This window comes from Mus musculus, chromosome X (genome assembly GCF_000001635.26).
Source record: "Mus musculus strain C57BL/6J chromosome X, GRCm38.p6 C57BL/6J".
In the NCBI taxonomy this organism is placed as follows: domain Eukaryota; kingdom Metazoa; phylum Chordata; class Mammalia; order Rodentia; family Muridae; genus Mus; species Mus musculus.
In genome coordinates this window covers 23,690,901-23,711,858 of record NC_000086.7, presented here as the reverse complement: position 1 = coordinate 23,711,858, position 20,958 = coordinate 23,690,901, and the positions used below count along the sequence as shown (strand labels likewise).

The 20,958-nt window shown below is 37.2% G+C and overlaps 1 protein-coding gene across 4 annotated transcripts in view; it reads right to left on the bottom strand.

The window, feature by feature from the left end:
- Wdr44 (WD repeat domain 44) overlaps positions 1 to 19,457 on the bottom strand; it is a 113,625-nt gene extending 94,168 nt beyond the window's left edge. Inside the window, exons 1-2 of one of the 4 annotated variants that reach the window (XM_006527700.4) lie at positions 18,590 to 18,875; positions 18,320 to 18,507 (exon numbers count right to left, since the gene is read on the bottom strand). In XM_006527700.4, the coding sequence (XP_006527763.1) occupies positions 18,320 to 18,396 (77 nt within the window). In that variant the 5' untranslated portion in view covers positions 18,397 to 18,507; positions 18,590 to 18,875. Of the gene's footprint in view, positions 1 to 18,319 lie in introns of all 4 variants that reach the window. The other 3 variants (NM_001305675.1, XM_011247497.3, NM_175180.3) reach the window with 3 other exon arrangements.
- Between the last annotated feature and the right edge of the window lie 1,501 nt (positions 19,458 to 20,958).

The window sequence follows — 20,958 nt, the reverse complement described above, 5'->3', positions numbered from 1 at the left end:
CCTAATACTCAGATATGTAATTCAACATATTTAAAATGGGGTAATAGGAGTAGGTCAAATAAACATCAACAGCCAACTTTCTACGTAAGTATCAATTAATATTATGCTGTCACTAAAAATAATCAGTCATCCCATATAATAAGTTCATTTGGGAATACTCTTCTTGCATTATAAAAAGAGTATTAGTAAATTTCAGACATGTTATATCAATCATGAACTGGTGAGCAATCTGCAGTGCAAAACAGATTTTTGTATCTCAATTCTTTCAACTAATAATCCTCCCACAACTTGAAGTATTAAGCTCCCAGTTTGAATAGAAATCAAAACAGGTATATATTAAGAACTCATATAGATATATTAACCCAAAAAACTGCCTTTCCCAGTACACTGGAAAACCCTCATTTCAAAAGCAGCTGTTGACATGATCATAATAGCAACTTAACTCATTTTCCCCAGAACCTCAGTGAGGGATTCCTTTAAAAGGCCGAGTACCTAAATTTTTGGTCTCTGAAGCCATATTGGAAGTAGAATTAACTGCCTTTGGCAAGACAGTTTTCCAATCTATGTCTCAGTAGACTATGAAGGAATACATCTATTTTTATTTTGTGTGACATTGTGACACAGCACCGTAATATATATAAAGTTCAAGCTCAAAAATCACACAATAAAGTTTCAAAAAATAGCCACAAAACAGTCATAGAAATGTTTTAACTAAGTTCCCAGTTTTCTGTTGAGTTGCATTCACAGCAATACTGGGCTGCATGTGACCTGTGTGGATTAGGCACCACTGCTTTGTAGACAATTATTGTTAGGTCATCTTTTCTAATTTTAAGCTCAGATCTTCATTGTTTATGCCTTGTGTTATAAAGACTTAAAATTATTGCCAAGTGCTAAAAACTACTTGTTATAAAGAACATTAAACATTAAATGTTTACAGTTTCAAAAGCCAGAGCTTAAACTCTATCTTATATATATAGTTTCTTGCACATTTAGCCACAGATTCTCTGTTTTAGGAGTTATTATTTCTCTTCCCCTAACCTGAAGGTTATCTGAAAACAAACATTCTGTAAGTCTTTGGCAAACAAAGAGGAATCAGTAAACAGACTAATCCTACATTTGCCACATGTTTCATATTCAATTAGAAAACAAGAAACTCAAAAGGCCACCTCTGACAGTGCAAAAACAAAATCCATGAGCAATCTCATCCTTAACACTGCCAATTTTAAATTCCTCATTATGCTTAGGAAAAATATAATAAAACAACCAGCCAAAACCCAGGAATGCAGCTTAGTGACAGAGAACTTGCCTAGCCCGGGAAAAGTCTCAGCAGTGTAAACAAACCAACCAACCACTACCATCACCACCACCACCTCCACCAACAACAAATAAACAAGCAAACTTCAAAGAAAAAAGGAAACCAACCCCAACTCCAACAAAACCTATTAACACCGCAAAATTGACTAACAGTGCATTTTCTTTTAGTTTAAAAAGAAAGCTGACTATTTTAGTCTTGGGGGAAGAAAAAGGATGGTTGTTTCTTAAGTAGCTAGTCAGATTGCAAAAACTCCCTGACAGAGTTCTGAAGAGGTAAAAGGGGCAATGACACAGAAGCAAAGTGCATAGAGTTAGTCAGCTGGAACAAAGCTGATTGTTCAGAACATTTCTTAGAGGAAGGTGACTACAAAGAGCTGCCTAACAGGAACCACTTTGTAGCTTCATTCTACCCTTTAGTTTCTTCTGCTTTTGCCATACGGAAAACATAAAAATAAGATGAGGTAAAGCAGGGTAACCAGCAACTGGAACAAGCAGAGCAAAATCCAACTTGCTTCTATGAAGAAAGTGCTGGGATCCTAAATTCCTTGAGAGGAACAGGACATGAGCAGAGATTAAACCCTTCATCAGGCATTCTAGTAAGAAGCTAACTCAGGGGTTTAATTTCTAAAGCCCAGCAAGCTGAAACAGTAAAATCTAATAGCAAACAAAGGCCAACACTAAAATGTAAAGTCTAAACAGGAACTTGGAAAACTACTATGATTTATTTTTTGCCTAAAAGGCCCAACAAGATAAAAGAGGAAGATAGACATAAGTAGATAAATAAGCACAAATAAAGCAACCAATCCCAAGCTAAACAGAAGAAAACAAAAACAGCCTGGAAACATATGCAAAAGTAATAATATATAGACTGAGCACGTCACATTTAGGAAGATATAGGCATATCCATAATATCCATGCAGGTGACAACAATTATCTTAATAAGACATAAATTTGAAAGACAGTAAGGAGGAGTATATAGGAAGGCTTAAATGGAAGAAAGGGGAGGAAGAAATTATATAATTATATTATAATCTCAAAAACAAAAAATAATTTAAAAAGCATTCAAATTTACAGAACAAGATAATACTTGACTTCTGTTTTAAACCTTTGTCTATGTGAAGTTTTAAAATTTTGATGTGCAATATTGTATAATCTCTTTTTCTTTCTTTCTTATCGTCTTTTAGTTTTTAAGACACAGTTTCTCTGTGTAGTCCTGGCTTTCCTGGAACTTGTTCTATATTCCAGGCTGGCCTCGAACTCAGAGATTCACCAACTTCTGCCTCCAGAATTCTGGGATTAAAGGCCTGCACCATCACTGCTCCACTATTGGTATAGTCTTGTGGAATATTTTACTTGATTCTATGCTAATAAGAAAATCTCTTATAGAAACTGGTAATTCAAAAAACACCTCCAATTTAATAATATACTAAAACTAAAGAAATGGCATCAAAGAAAAAAATGACTTGTTTTGCCCTTGAAATACAAACCATGACCATATCCCAAACCATTTCCTCATGGTCCTATTTTAAATTTGCTAATATAAAAAGAGACATCAACAAAACTTATAAAATCCAGGAATTTTAAGTACTTACATAATCATAATGTACTCTTATTTTCCTAAAAGATTTTTAGCAAATATATGGTATAGTATGTATGTGCATGTGGTACATGGACCCAAGTATGCAGAGGCCAGAGCAGAGAACATCAAGTATATTCCTCTATCACTTCCCACCTTACTGCCTTGAGACAAGAACTCTGACTGAACTCACTATTTCAGCTAGGCTGGGTGACAAGTGATTTCTCTGTACCCACCCATCTCTGCCCTCCAATGCTGAGATTATAGGCGTGCATAGCCATGTTTCTCTGTACCCACCCATCTCTGCCCTCCAATGCTGAGATTATAGGTATGCATAAGCATGTTTCTCTGTACCCACCCATCTCTGCCCTCCAAAGCTGGGATTATAGGCATGCATAGCCATGTTTCTCTGTACCCACCCATCTCTGCCCTCCAATGCTGGGATTATAGGCATGCATAGCCATGTTTCTCTGTATCCACCCATCTCTGCCCTCCAATGCTGGGATTATAGGCATGCATAGCCATGTTTCTCTGTACCCACCCATCTCTGCCCTCCAATGCTGGGATTATAGGCATGCATAGCCATGTTTCTCTGTACCCACCCATCTCTGCCCTCCAAAGCTGGGATTATAGGCATGCATAGCCATGTCTGACTTTTTACCTAGGTGCTGGGGATTCAAATCTAGGTCCTCATGCTTGCACAGCAAGCATTCTTATCCATTAAGCCATTTGCCAGGCTCAGAAATGTCATGCTAAGTAATGGAAAATAATTATTACTCAGATTTCCCTGGATACCAACAATGCCAGTTTATTAACAAGAAAACAAAAATCTCAGAATATAGCTACAATAATCAAATTAGTATTAACTGAATCCTAAAGATGAGACACAATACTTTTATTATTCAGAGATCCTATGGCCTCTGCCTCTAAGTGCTGAGACTAAAGGCATCATAACCACTGCCTGACTCAATTTTATTTTTATGAATTCAATTTATGTTTTATATATCTGAATCTCTATTCCTATATTCTTTTATGAAATATGTATCAACAAATAACATTCTAGAAAATGCTTAAACTATCTACGTTTACCTACATAAGAGAATCCATAGGCCAAGTTTAAGCCCTTTATTATTTATTATAAAGATTATTCAAGCCTGGTGGTGGTGGCTCACGTCTTTAATCCCAGCACTCGGGAGGCAGAGGCAGGCGGATTTCTGAGTTCCAGGACAGCCTGATCTACAGAGTGAGTTCCAGGACAGACAGGCTACAAAGAGAAACCCTGTCTCAAGAAAACAAAAAATAAAAAATAAATAAATAATAACCTTTATTCATGTAATTTTTCGAGTTGTCAGCAATGTATTTTCCCATTAATTTAACAGCCAACTGAAGATTGATTAGGGGAAAACTGTTAAAGTCTACCACATAAACTCATTGTGATTGTTAAAAACACATCTGAAGGGAAATGGAGAAAAAAAAAAAAAAGAAAGAAAGAATACTGTGTTTCCAGTTAGTGTCTTGTGGCCAAAAAAAAAACCAAACAAACAAACAAACAAACAAAAAAATGAATTAGAGTTACAAAAAAAAGTCACAACATAGTACTATGCCTGACTAAACAACTGACAGCAATCTATAAAGCAATTACAGAGAAATGCACAGATAGACTTTGATTGCGCTGGCAACTCAAGTAGGTAGGTGGCTCATACTCTGAGTAGGATCTCCCCTGGAAACAAAGACTATCTTATTTAAAAGGTAGTGAGCTGAGTCTGGAATTCCAGCTTTTCAGTAGCAAAGTCACTTTGGACTTGGCTCCTGGAAAATAATTAATTAATGCATAAGAAGAAAATTAAAATGCTATATTGTATTTTTTAACAGGATACATATGCAAATGGTAGGATTACCTTTGTCATTCTAACTAATCACATGTAAAACACAGAAAATGCTCTTTCAAAAAGTAGAGAGGAACCTAGACTTTTCACTTTTTACATGTGTTTTGTGAGCGTGTATTTGTGTGTGTGTGTGTCTGGCTGTCTGTCACAGCACATATATGAAGGTCTGAAAACAACTCGCAGGAGCTGATTTTCTCCTTTTACTATGTAGACCTAGGAATCAAACTCAGGCCTTCAACCTTGGCAGCAAGCATCTTGCTGGGCTCAACTTAGACTTAAATTCTCCATTACACACTTTTCATCTAATGACACAAGTTAGTGAAGTTCCACCTCTTGATGACTTTTTCATACTGATCTCTCAATAATCAACCTACTCACCTCACATAATCGGCCCATCTCGCAGAGTTACAAGATGTTAAGTGATTATGTAAATAAAAGGCCTCTAGAAGTAGTCAACATCAGTTGATGCCACTTATTATTCTTTGTAAATGTATATCATTTGCATATCATTTCTTTCTTATTTTGAACACATTCACAATAAAAAAGAATAAGGAATTAATGTGTACAGGATAGCTGAAAACATCTTCAAGACTCCACTGTTAACATTTATTAGGATGTCATCAGGTTACAAAGGTTCCATAAATGCAAAACATGGTCCTCATCTCAGCCCCCTACATATCTGGCTCCTGGCTCCTCTTATGAAAACTTGTGTGTGTGTGTGTGTGTGTGTGTGTGTGTGTGTGTGTGAGAGAGAGAGAGAGAGAGAGAGAGAGAGAGAGAAAGGTGTGTGTGTGAGAGACAGAGACAGAGATAGAGAGACAGAGAAAAAGGCAGAGATTGAAAGACTGAAGGAAAGAGTGGGGTGTGGTGTGTGAGAAAGTGTGTATGATGTGTGTGTGTGTGTGTGAGAGAGAGAGAGAGAGAGAGAGAGAGAGAGAGAGAAGAGTGTGTGTGTGTGTTTGTGTGTGTGTGTGTGTATGTGTGTAAGAGGGAAGGCAAGGGGGTTAAATGAGTGGAAATTTCACAGAGCTACATAGTTAGTTCAAGTCTAGCCTGGGTGATATGAGAAAAAAAAAAGAAAATTTCACAAATATGACATTTTACTCTAGGCTTTTAAAGGTTAAGTCCCCTTTCTTTAAAAAAACAAGGTCGGGGGCTCTTTGGCAAAAGTGAATTTTCTGTGCCTAAGTACATTTGTGAAATTAAAGATTTTCAGGGAAATATTTTATCAAAATTCAGAACAGTTTGGATAGGATATACTAGTATTTAAATGAAACCTCACAAAACATGATTTAAATTTAAAACTGAAATCAGGAGGAATTAGTAGCTTCACAACTAAAAGAATAAACTCACAAGTTGTACTACAATAATCTTCTAACTTGGAAAGATAAATATTTTTTGAAAAGTGCATTCAATATATTAAAGTTTAATTTATTACTTCTACTACTGCTGCTATTGCTACTACTACTATTATTATTATTATTATTATTATTATTATTAGGGTTTTTTGGCCAGGTTTCTCTGTGTAGACCTGGCTATTTTACAACTCACTCTGTAGACAAGGCTATTATTATTATTATTATTATTATTATTATTATTATTTTCACTCTGTAGACAAGGCTATTATTATTATCATCATCATCATCATCATCATTAGTTTCATCATCATCATTAGTTTTTTTTTTTTTTTTGGCCAGTTTTCTCTGTGTAGACCTGGCTATTTTACAACTCACTCTGTAGACAAGGCTGGCCTCCCACTCACAGATAACAGCCTGCCTCTACCTCCTAAGTGCTGGGATTAAAAGCATGTGCTACCACCATCTAGCTAAAGGCTAAACTCCATTGAACTGTCTAGACATGGTGCCATATACCCATAATCTTAGTAGGACCAAAGATTTGACATCATCCTCAGCTACGTTCAAAGCCAGCCTGGCTTATGTGAGACCTAGTCTCAAAAAGAACTAACAAATATACAATAAGCAGTTGTGTTGCTAGATATTAGGAGTGAACTATCTGAAAAAGAAATAAAGCAATTTCACTTTCAATAGCTACAAAAAATACCTAGGAACAAATTTAAGAACAGAATTGAAAGAGCTCTTAGAGAACTTGGGAAGTGTCAGGAAGCTAGAAGTTCAAGGCCATCATCTTCAGCTATACACTATGGCCAAACTACCTCAACAAAGACACACACACACAAACACACTTCAAACTAACTCTACAATAAAAGTTATAATACATTGCTGTTAAAGAAACAAAATTTCTGATGTTCATGGCTTTAAGAATTGATGGTGCTAAACTGTCCATACTAAAATGATCTGTATTATCAGTGTAAGCCTTACTTATATATCAGTGGCATTCTTCACAGAACAAGGAAAAAAACAAAACATTACAAAGTTCCTATGGAGCCAAGTATGATGGTCTGCTTCTATGATCCCAACACTTGCGAGCCAGCCTGAGGCAAGATGATTGCATTAAGATTGAGGCCATTGTTGATTTAATAAAAAATAAGTACAAAATAAGTTCGTATATAACTGTGCGTGTGCAACTAGACAAACATTCAAAGAGTCTTGAGCATAAGCAACAAATCTGGAAGCATCACACTGTCTGACTTCAAAACAAACTTCAGAGCTATTATAATTAAAACAGCATAGCAATGATATACAGAGACTATGGAATGGAACAGAACAGGACCCTAGAAGAAAACTCACATATTTATTCCCAACTATCATTGACAAAGAAGTGCTAAAAACACAAATTGGAGAAAGGACAATAAATAGATTTTGAGAAATCACATATTCAAATGTAGAAGAATGAAATTAGACCCATATCTCTTACCAATTACAAAAAACAACTAAAAATAGATTAAAGACCTAAATATAAAACTGAAAACTGATACTACTAGAACACAGAATAGAGAAAACACTTTAAGGTACAGAGGCAAAAGCAATAATTTTTATAGGTAGGACTATAAAAGAACAGTAGATAAATGCATTTTTTAGATAGGGTTTTATTAACTTAAAGATTCTGCACAGCAAATGAAACGATAAATAAAGATAATTTATAAAATAGGAAAAATAAAAAGTATACACATGACAAAAGGTTAATGACTAGAATGTATAAATAACTTGAATTGACAACAAGATAAAATTCTTAATGATCTAATAAAAATTGAGCATGAGACCTAAATAGAAATTTCTCAAAAGAATATATACAAATGACCAAAAGGAAGAAGAAATAGTATACCGTAAAGCACTAATCACTGGGGAAGTGCAAGTCAGAATGACAATGAAGTATCTCCTCTCTCTAATAAGAATGGTTAATTACAAAAAAGACAAATGATAACAAATGCTAGTGCAGTTGTGGAGAAAAGAGAATCCTGGATGGGAATGTAAATTAGTATAGCTATCACTGAAAATGGCATGCAATTTCCTCAAAAGCTAAAAACAGAACTATAATACAATCCAGCAAGCATATTATTGAGTATATATTCAAAGAAAATAAAATCAATCAACCAAAAAGATATGCCTGCACCTGTCCACTTACTGTGGCACTTAACCATAAGTCCAGTCATGGAAAGATAAGTGTCTATTAGCTGATGAAGGGATAAAGAAACATGGTATATATACACAAAAGAATCTTCTTCAGTTATATCAAAGGATTAAAGTGTGCCGTTTATGGTCACTTTTGTGGGAATGGATATCATTTGGTTAGTGAAATAAGCCAGACACAGAAGATAAGTATTTCATTAGCTCATTCATATGGAATCCAAGTAAGGAAGTCTTATAAATGAAGTAGAGTCCTGGTTACCAGAAGTTTGAGAAGAAGGAAGGGAAGAATATGACAAGCCTGATAAGTGGGTATTATATTAGTTAAAAGAAAAAAATTTGGGTGTACTACTGCATAGATTGGTTGCTACCATGGTAAGCTATTGTATGTTTTTAAACTCTTAAGAATTTTTAAAATTTTCACCACAATTAAATAATATATGGAGATAAATACCACATAATATATGCATTATCAAAACATATTACACCACAGACATAAGCATATTCTTACATATCTATCCATTGTTTAAAACAAAATTTTCCTTTGATTTTTAAAACAAAATGGAACATGTCATTATATATATAAATAACATCCAGACTGCTGTCATTGATAAGAATAACCACCTAAAATTCATTAAATTCTAAAGAACAGCTGTAAGACAATGAGAAATTATTACTATACTTTGCAGCATTAACAATCAGTACCAGAACCATGTATTAACAGAAACAACTTGAATATTCTAAACATTTCTTATATTTTAGCAGGATAAATATGTATTTTAAACCTATTTTAGTTACAAAGCTGTGACATTTATAGAAGACAAAAATGTATTAAGTGAATAGGATAAATTTAAAGACCCAGATAATTATTCAGTTGTTTCCTTTCTTGCTTATTCAAAGGCAGCAAAAGAAAGATAACATTTTCTCAAATTAGAATAAATTAATTTACAGACTAAGCATTCTTTCAAAAGCCTATAAAATAATTGTTTTAAATGCAAGATTATTTGTTTGGTAGTAGTTGGTGAATTAAGGTGCTTTCTTTCATTCAAGATATTTCAGCTATTTAGTGATGATGCTGTATTCAGAATCCTATTTGTAAATGTCCTTTCTAAATGGTCACCTTTGGGCTTGGAGTTCATTCTCATTGACATTACAAAGGGATAAACATGGGTGGTAGTGATGCAATGCACTCAGCCTTCAAGACAATGGCTAACTCTGAAACAGAAAAACAGTTTAAGGAACATGGGGCCTTTTGTTGTTAATTCTGTATGCTTAAAATGTTTACATGTTTGGGCACAAAAAGGCTTAGTGAACTTGAGAGCAATGATGGAATGCCAAATTGTAAACTGGTAGACACATCTGCAGCTAGTAATAAAATGCTGAGGATCTGAATCACATTCCCAGAGCATAATTATATGGCAATTCCCAGTATCTGCGAGAAGGGGAAACAGCTAGAAGAATAACTGATAGACTGGTTGCTATAGTAACTGAGATAAATTTCTATACTGACTATGATGAAAAAACACTGAGGTTGCTATAAGATATGAAGTCTATTATATGCCTTGGTTGCTTTTCCTTCCATTTTATATCATGAGAGCAAACTAATATAAAGATAGTTCAATTTGAAATAAGGGAATAGAGAGAATTTCTCTTTGAACATCAAGAAAGCAACCAATTAAGGAATTAGCTGTTTGCACTGGGCATAGTGGTGCACACCTTTAATCCCAGCACTTGGGAGGCAGAGGCAGGTGGATTTCTGAGTTCAAGGCCAGCCTGGTCTACAGAGTGAGTTCCAGGACAGCCAGACCTACACAGAGAAACCCTGTCCGAAAAAAACAAGGAAAAAAATAAAGGAATTAGCTGTTTAACTGAAAAATATATCAAAGCCAGAGGTGAACAGAACTTATGAAAGGAAGATCATGGAAAATAACTTATTTGTCTATAAACAGAATAAAGAAACATAGGCTATCAATTCGAATAAAATATCAGTAGGGTATCATAAAGTAGCTACAGATTTTATTACTTTAAGCAAAGCTTAAACTATGTACTAATCCCTTACATATATGTGTATCCCTATGACAAAAATAGCCAAAGGAATTATATATTATACCTCAGCTACCAGGCCACAGAAGGTAGCTCATAATCTGCTCCCCATATTAGGGGCTTAGGGTGACATTCACCTCTTCCACCTCCAGCACAATTTCCATGATCTCAAACTACTATCCCTTCTAATATTATTTCCACTAAACTCCCAGAAAGTAGCTACCAAACTTGCAGCAGGAGTATAAGGAAGAAAAAAAAATTGTCTCAGTTGCCATTTTTTCAGACTTTATCCAAGTTATAACAATGAATAGAAGACAATAGAACTGAATAGAATATATTGGTTGTTGTACCACGAGTTACATGCCCCAAATCAGAAACTATTTTCTGTTCTATAAAACTAACAATGAAGGACTGAAGGACTCAGTCCATAAAGTGCCTGCCATGCAAGCATGACGACGATCCTAAGAACCCTTGTAAGATAGGCATGGGTGCTGGAAAGGTGGCTCAGTGGTTCGGAGCACTTGCAGAGGACCCATGTTCAGTTCCAGCTCCCACAAAGCCGCTTACAACCACTGGAAACCCCAGTTCTAAGGGGTCTGTTGCCTTTTTCTGTGCCCCACAAGTACCAGACACAGATGCATTGCATATTCGTATATGCAGGAAAAACATATATATACATAAAATAAATAAATCTCTAAAAATAAAAGAACAAGACAGGTATGTTGATATGCACCTATAATCCTATTACAAGATCACTGCCTGGGGCTTTGTGAGCAGCTAGACTTGCCCAATAATAGAACTTCAGTGAGCAACCCTGTCTCAACATATAAGGTAAAGGATGACTGAGAAAGACATATGATATTAACCACTAGTCTCCATAAGCACATGAATCCACAGGAACACTCTCATTTTCAAACACATGTGCACATTTTTTAAAGACTATCTTTGGGGCTGAGTACTAGTCTCAGTACTCAGGAGACAGAGGCAAGAGGATTCATGTGAGTTCAAGTTAGCCTGTTCTGCATGGTGAGTGCCAGGCCAGTTATGCCTATTAAGATCTTGTCTCAGCACTTGCTCAATTATGTTCATAGCACCTTTATTCTTAATGCCAGAAACTGGTAAGAACCTAGATGTCCTTTAACTGAAGAATAAAGAAAATGTGGTACATCTACACAATGTAATACTATTCAGCTGTTTTAAAAAAAAAAAAGATATCACGAAATTTGCAGGGAAATGGATGGAACTTGAGAATATCATCCTGAGTGAAGTATCCCAGTCCCAAAAAGACATGCATGCTATATATTCACTGATAAGTGAATATTATCCATAAAATACAGGATACCCACACTAGAATACACATACTCAAAGAAGCTAAAACAAGAAAAAAGGCAGAAGTGAGAATCCTTACATCTCACTTAGAAAACAGAATAAAATAGTCATAAAAAGGCAGATGGAGGAAGGGAACTGGGTGGGAAAGAGGATGGGGAGGCGAAAAGGGGTTCAGGATCAGGTGTGGGGAGGGACAGAAGAGATAGCCAGATGGCCATCAGAATAAATAGAAATTTATAACTGACCAAGGTGGGGAGGTGCGGGGCATCTCCAGGACTTGACAGAGACCTGCAATAACGGAGGCACCCAAGAATCAATGTAGGAGACCTTAGCTGTGACACATAACATTAGGGATATAGAACTTGAAGGGGCCAACTCCTGTAACCACGCAGAAACCCCAGTGGAACAATAGCAACACCAACCTACCCAAACATCTGACCCAAAATTTATCCTATCTACAAGAAATACAGGGACAGGGGATGGATAAGAGACTGAGGAAATGGCCAACCAATAACCGGCCCAACAAGAGAGCTATCCCATGGGCAAGCACAAATCCTTGACACTATTAATGATACTCTGTTATGCTTGCACACAGGAGTCTAGCATGGTTGTCCTCTGAGAGGTTTCACCCAGCAGCTAACTAGGACAGATACAGACATCCACAGCCAAACACTGGATGGACTTGGAGACTCTTATGGAAGAATAGGAGGAAGGATTGCAGGAGCTCCTCAGAAAGACCAACAGAGTCAACTAACCTGGTCACTTAGGACTCTGAACCACCAATCAAAGAATATACATGGGCTAGACCCAGGCCTCCCTGCACATATGTAGCAGATGTGCAGCTTCATGTGGCTCCCAAACAACTGGAGCCGGGGCTATCCCAAAAGCTGTTGCCTATCTATGAGATATGTTCTTCTAGCTGAACTGCCTTGCCTGGCCTCAGTGGGAGGTAATGCACCTAGGCCTGCACAGACTTAATGTGTGAGGGTGAGGAGATAACCAGAGGAGGCCCCACCCTCTCAAAGGAGAATAGGGGGAAGGGGTTACCACTGGGAGGGGGGATATTGAGCAAGATGCAAAGTAAATAAATAAAAATTAAATAAATAAAAATAAAGTGTCACTTTTTTACCTTCATAGAATTAAAAAAAAAAAAAAGACCTTGTCTGAGAAACAACCAACCAAAAACCAACAACAAAATTGGAAAAATAAAGAATTGGAAACTAGAGAAAAAGACTACCCCTGAACTTAACCAATAACTGCTTGTTTGTAATATTTTACTTTGTTTTAGCTTTGTCTTTTTGAAAGTGGAACATGGTATACAGCCTAAATTAGTCCTGAACTCATGACTCTCCTGTCTCCATTTCCTCAAGTACTAATATTACAGGCATACACCATGTCTATTTTTAACATTTTTAGAAAATCATGTTTTATGTCTTATATTATGAAATAAGTTATGATAAAGTTTTCAACTTACATTATTTTTTACGGATTCAAATTAAGTCTCCCAATTGCCATATTGCTACCAACTGTCCTATCTCCATGAGTCACCAATTGACAGTTGGAGGTCACTAAATTTAGAAGCTAAATTTACTAATTAATATGTAGAAGGTTTTTCCCTACGTCAGTATGTTACATGAGTATGTTAAAACTGCACTGATTAATATATTTCTATCAATCTACAGAGCCAAGAAAAATCAATATAATCTATGATTGAATACCAACTGAGGAACAACCAACCATTTTTTTAAGGTGGTTTGACAGATCCTCATGTAGCCAAGGCTGTCCTGAAACTCACCATACAACTGAAGATGAACTTTAACTTCTGATCCTCAATGCCTCCATCTCTCAAGTACTAAATTAGAAGCATGCTACTATACCTAGCTCAAACAGCCATTTACAAGTATTTTTTCCTAAATTTATAACACACTAATATTTTGCAAATAAAAATGTGTGGTGAGGTGGGTGTAGTGGAACAGGCCTACAATCCCAGCACTGGTGATGCTGAGACAGGAGGATAAAGGGTTTGAGGCTATATACTAAGACAATGTCAAAACACACACACACACCACCACCACCAAGCAAAAACAAATATAAATTTTTATTTCAAGGTGAAATGCTTCTGATGCCTAAGTAAAGTGAGGAAACAAAGTTTTCAATAAGGAATGTTTTCAGACTTAACAATTCTGGTTTGGAGGGAGGTTTGCTTTTTTAAATTTCCCTATGTGGATATCAGGTGTAACTGGGCCACTATGCTCCACTAGACCTAACAATTCTTCTGGATGCTTTGTCTCTGTTTCCGTCATTCAGTCCATATCTTATCATTACTCTAACCTACACATGGTGGTTTGCTGTTAACACTAATGAGACCCCCTAAAACTGAAACAAAACTACATGTTCCCTGTTATAGATAAGCTATTCAATCATTGGTTTTTATTCTGACTTAAAGGAAATGAATGAGCCATAGTTAGAATGCTGCAACAGTCAAAGTCTTTTGTGAGCTAAAGCATGAAAACTGTGTGAAATAGAAATAGACGACCTTCGTGCTATGACTTAACAAGTTATGTGCCAAAAATCTGTAGCATAGCTACTTGCTATAATTCTCTGTCCATTCAAATGTGGCAGCCTCACATAGATAAGGGATCAAAAGACCTAAATTCTAGCTTCAACTACAAAGTAATGTGTCACTTCCTTCTCTTAAGTCTAGGTTTCACTTTCAACTAAATGGGCAGGCTGAGCCAAATTATGTCTAGTTAACTCCTATTCTAAACATGCATTATTTTATCCTAAGGCCCTAAGACCTAGAAAGTCTAGGATTTTGGCTGTCACTAAAAAAAAATAATGTTAAAACTATTACATTTATTTTTATAAAAAGTGTTCTCAGTTGCAGCCCTTTAGAATATACAGGTATAATTCACAGTTGGGAGAGGCATTGAACTCATACATAATTTAGGCAGTAAGTAATTCCAAATCTGTGCATTCAGAACCAGGCAGCCATCAAAGCCATCAATGTTTGTTAAAATAAAACATTATAAAAACATGTAAGGCAGGTCTGGTAGAGCAGGCTAGTAAGTCCAGCTATTCAGGAAGCTGAGGCAGGCCACAATGTTCAAGGCCTGCCTGGGCTACAAAAAGTCCAGGCCAGCCTGGGCAGCTTCTCAGATACACATTAAAATAAAAACAAAACAAAAAGGCTGGGAAAGCTGCTCAGTGTTGAGAGTGTATCTAGTTTTCATCAGATCCTAGATTCAATTGTCAATACAATTAAAACAAAATAACACAAACACACACCAACACACACACACACACACACACACACACACACACACACGAATACCTATAGATTTCTCCAAGAACAAACATTTATCAATAAAAGCATATACTACTAAATCTCAATACAATGACAAACATTTAAATTTCAAAGGGTTCTCAAAATGTAATTTAAAGTTGAGGAAATGAGATGACTCACAGTGTTGGACTCTTCTCTACTACGCCTCAGTCTCTCCTGCCTTTCCCGCTGTATTAAGCAGCAGAGCAGAAAAAAATGCCACATTATGAAACTGAGCGAATATAGAATTTTGTAATTAATTCACTATGGTATCATGGATCAGCCACTTTCTCACTATGTGCTTTAGTTTTCGTAACGTTTTGGGAAAAAAAAATCAACGAACTGCCGTTTCTAGGCATAAAAATGGCATAATAAAAGTCCTACATAATAAAATAAAAACTATAGATTCTTGAAAGAGAAACTTGGAATTCATAGCCAAGAGAACTAAAGGTTTGGTCTGCTGGCTGTAAATAGACATATCAATTCAATTTAGAAGGTTGGTATGAAAGCATTTTACTCTGGGGTGGACTGGGGGAAGATCCCTGTACACAGCTATGGTGTATTAGAATAAACACTGCACTAGAGTTTGGTGAGCTGGTTTCAAATGCTAGCTCTGTTACTGGCAAGTTGTTTCTCCTAACAATATATTTAACTTCTCTAAGATCATATATGTAAAACTGCAGGAAGTACCAATCAAAAGAAATGATCACAAGTGTACACATTACAAACTGGGGAAGACATGGTCTGCGACGGTGCAAACATAACTGCACTGGACTCAAACTCTAATAACTGGACTGCTGATTGAATTAGCTTTCAAAAGATATATTAATAAATAAATAAATAAGAAATATAAGTAATAAATCAATATTAGGGAGCAGACTGTATACTTGGATTCTGCTGACTAACAAAATATAAGGTGTCTCTCAAGTGTGTGCACTCAATTTAGGACAGGTTGGTGAACTGCTCTATATATTCCCAAACACACAAAGATGAAGAAGCATTTCTTCACAGGGCCCAAACCACTCAATTAGCCTCTTAGAGCTTATATGAACCACTCTGGTTCATGTCAAAGAACGGAAGACATTTATTATGATCAACCAGCTAGTGATGCCACCTGTTTTCCGAAATCACAATTTGTCACTGGGTTTTTTAAGCTGTTAGCTGCCAAGCTAAGTCTGCTCACAGCACTTTAAAATATGCCACAGAGGATGGAGCGAAATATAAACAAATTCTTCCCTTTTCTGCCTTCTCAATATCACTAACTGTTCTCAGGTCCAACTCTCCAGATAAGTGTATTTTCTTCCGATTCTCTCACTAATACAGTAGGAAGGAGGACATATAACCCCCCCCAAAAAAAAAAAGAAATCTTGTCATTTTATCCATAGAGCTCTCAACATGCTCAGTTTGGGGGTAAGCTAGAGTTAAATTTGGGAAGCTGGGACACACAGGACTTTTAAAAGAAACAAACTTTTCACCTACTATAAAGTTGAGAACTCTATCATCCCAGGGGGAAATGAGTGCCTATCAATTCTCTCACAATGACTCACTGGGTACAAATAAGTAAAGCAGTTCTAAGTTCTGTATACTTCCTCCTGCAGTAAGCACTCTATAAAATTAACAGATACAATGCCAAGAAAAAAAGAGAAGAATTCACATTGGAATACATTTTCTATGTCAGGTACTGAACTAACAATTTACAGAGGTTCTGAAATAACTGTTCTTTCTAGACTACACTTACTTTATTCAACTAGTAAAAAACAACAATCCCATGACACTGAATTGCTAACAATAGTGAAAACTGATAATTTCTCCTTCCCAACTTAAAAAAAGACAAGAAAGAAAAAATAAAACTAAGCAACCCATAAATGCTTACTAAGTGTTTTATTCTCTCACTTAACCAGAACTGACAGTTTATTACTTTGAAGAAAAAGCCACAGAGAATCCATTATATTTGAAAATCCAAATGCACTTTTCTATCCTGTCCTACTGAGTTCCGAACCTGGATCATATACTGAATGTCAGGACCATTTAGGGCTATCTCAAGGCAGATCACTATCATCCCCACATTTCACAACAGTGACAGACAGCTTCCTGGAAACACACACATTAGTAATCTACCAACATACATTTCTTTCTGATCTTGTTGTTATAACTTTGGGAAATATAGCGTATACAATACATAGCAGATTTTTGAAATCCCTTCTAAAATATACTTGTCACTTTATTTCTATCCACGGGGTAACTCTAAAAACTAAGAGTTCAACTCTGAGCATCATACACGAACACACCCATTTTATCATTTAATTTTCAAATTCTTATAGTTGGAGACTACATTTCAGTGCTTCTAGTTACAGACACATCAGGAGAAGAGTTTGTGAAATAATTGTAAACTGTGTTTCCACTCTGAAACGTGAAGGGGAGTAAAATAAGTTAAGTCCAAATCCTGGTCAGCGACGCTTTCCTACTAGTGAACTTCCTACTCAGAGCTAGCCATATTAATCACCAGTAAAACATCTTGCAAAATGAGAGAAAGGGCAGCAAGCTAGGCTCTCCTTCCAAGGACCTTATTACTCAGCACTTGTTTGTAGATCTGTACTCGGCTGTGTACATTTATGTCCGGCTGCCCTTTCAGACCACAGCATTCTCCCTAATGCTAAGGATCTTGTCTACAATTTCCTCTGGCACACAGTAAAGTGCTATTTCAGTAAAACACAGCTGATGTTGAACTCATGCGCAGGCTGGAGAACCTCCTTAAATAAATACCTGCCTTCCCCCCCCCCCCCCCCGCTTCTTTTTTTATGTAAAAGAAAAGGTGAGTGGCAAATAGGGTCGAGTTACAGTCACTTTGGAAATGAATAGGAGAGAGAGAGAGAGAGAGAGAGAGAGAGAGAGAGAGAGAGAGAGAGAGAAGCCGGGGAAGTTCAATTTGTCCTGCTACCGCTCCTTTTGGTCCCCGAGGGCCAAAACAGATGTTGGAAAGGTAAGCTTTGAACCCCGCAAATACAAATCGCTGCCTCTGAGGCACAAATGCCATCCGCTCAAGGGCTGGCTAAGACAAGAAAGGGGTCCGAAAGAGTCCCCAAACCGCTCACTAGGGAAAAGGGTGAAGGAGGATTCCCTCTCCCTCTTCCAACTCATCCTGCCCTAAGAAGTCCCAGGTCTGGGTTCTGAGGTGTCCAAGTGAGACTAAGAGGAACAGCGGTGACGGACACAGACGGACTGGGGAAGGGAGTAGAGGGAGATGCGGGAGAAGCAGGAGACTAGGATGCCCGAGCTCTGGGCCCGAGCTTCTGGTACTTACCCTACAGGATAGCCGGTCCCCAGGTGCACATCTTCAGGGGCATCATAGAATTCTTCGGTGTCGCTTTCCGACGCCATTTATAGGACACACCCGCGGGTGAGGGGGCCGGCTCCGCCTAGAGAAAGGGTGATTCTGAGCGTCTCCTCCTCGTCAGTTAAGAGTGTGGAGAGGTGGGTCCCCGGGCGACACTGAGGAGGGCACAGATGACGTGGAGTGAGAAGTCAACCCGGGACCGGGGACCACCCTCAGTTGCTGGGCTAAGGGGATGACCTGCAGAGCGACTGCCTGAGGTGGCTGCAGTGGGTCTGGGACAGTGGCCGGCGACCCGGGCGCTAGGTGTATGGAGAGCGCTAGAGAAGAGGCTGTGGCGCTTCTCCGTCCCGGAGAGCAGGCAGCGGGCGTGCCAGCGACAGCAGCTCCAATTTCTCCCGCAGCGGCAATTACAGTTGCAGGGAAAGCTACTAGCCCGCAAAATACCGACGCGCACCTAACCTCGCGAGATTTCGCGGCCGGCCGGTAAAGCGTGGGCGGGGCGGAGAGGTGGCGGGGGGCGGTCCCAGAGAGGCAATCTTATGATTACTAATGCGGGAGCAGCCTGTCAAAATGGCGCAAGCGTGTTGAGGGCGTTTAGGAGAGGCCGGAAGTAGTGGGAATAAGGGCGGTGTCTAGCCTGCGGTGGGGTGGAGTCTGGGACCTGCGCAGGAGCAGCTGTCTGCCAAAACTCCGAGGCACGCCCGACTTCGGTGCAGTTTCCTTAGACGTTTATTTACTGATTCTGCTAACTGCAGTTCAAAAGAAGCATTTTGAGAGGGATGATTTTGAGTCTCTTCCGTTCATCCTGAGAGAGTTCTGTGGGCATTTTGGGATTGTATATTACTTAGTCGTTTCAGCCAAGTCTAAAATATACCGCCTTAGGGTTTTGGCACTTTTAGCATCTTTAGTCTGTAGGAATAGATCTGTCTTATTCACTTGCTATAAGATCCCTAATTGAGATCCCTACATATGATCCAGATGGCCAAGGGGCAAAGTCCATAAGAAAGAGATAGCTGGGGTGTGTCCCATTTCCCAAGAGTAATGGTGGATTTATTGCTGGAGCTGAGCCATCATAAGAACTGCAACTTTTCTCAATAGTTAACTGTCGTCGCAGCCCATGATGTGAGAGAAACTATATACTGCCCAAGATGTATCACATAACAGTGCAGGCAGGGGAGTTATAGATCCTTTGGAAAGTATAACTTTTGTCAAGAATTACTACTAGATTTTATGTTTTTTAAATGTTTTAACTTAAAGAGTGGATTTATGGTCCTTACTACAAAATAAACTGGTGAGATGATACGGCTTTATTGACGTTTTCTACAGTGTTTACAGTGATTAAAACATCACATTTTACTACCCCAAATATAAACAATTATTTGACAATTAAAAATAAGCTAATTATACTGGGTACAGTGATGCATGCCATCCATACTAGCATTTGAGAGGTGGAGGCAGAAAGATCAGTATTCCAAAGTCATCTTAAGCTATATGAGTTTGAGTGCAGCCTGTGTTACCTAAGAACCTGTTCAAAAAAAAAAAAAAAAAAAAAGAACAAAGGTTCATCTCAAATTAAAATTTTTTGTTCACTATACTATGGAAGAAAGCCTTTTTTGTTTTGATTCATGAAAATTTATCAAAATATATTGTTATATGAAAACATATAACCATATAAATTTAGAAATTTATTTTCTACCTAATTACTTACTAGTGAACCTATACATTTCTTAAAATATTTTGGTTTATTGTAAAGGTATCACCTGTTTGAATATTAAAGAAAAATATTTTGATGTTGAGTTACTATGTGTGGTATATGCAGCAATTTTATGAACATGTATTATTTGGTGTCATGCAGCATCCCAAAATGCTGAAGACAGTTTGAATATGAAGAAGGCAACTTTGTTACTGTCTTACACAAGCTCACAGACTAGTGCTGAAGTTTTATTTGAATTTTTATTTCAATATTCTAGGCCAATTCTCTTGGAGTGTTTAAGGTAAGTTAAACATTAATTTCTCAGTTGAGAAAAGGTCAAAATGGGTAGTAGGAATGATAAGCCAATGACATCTTAGAGCTATTATGGCTGTCTATTTAAGTGCTTTTATAACACATGGAAGTTAATTGCCGGGAGCAATAAAACATACCCTAACCTTCATCATTTTTGAAAAAGTTAAAGATGTGTTTATTTTCCCTGAGTATCTGTTTCTGAGTTTTAAAGCATTAAGCTCAAAGCAATGGTTTTGTAAAGTTTTCATTATAAATGAGCCCAATAATCAAATTTAATTTTGCAGGAAAGTTCATATATATATTAAATGCTCTTTTTAAAGCAAGGATGGTTGAAGTCCCTGTTTTATTGGCCTTCTCTGACCCTTTCATAAGGTTCTGTAAAACAAACATAAGAAAAAGGTAAAACTATTGTTTTCCTATTTAGGGGTCAACAAACTGGTCCTTGCTGCTTTTAAAAATATCAAATTATATATATATATATATATATATATATATATATATATATATACATATGTATGTATGTATATATGTATACATATATGTGTATGTATATATGTGTACGTGTATATGCATATATATACATGCTTGCTGTTTCCCTAGC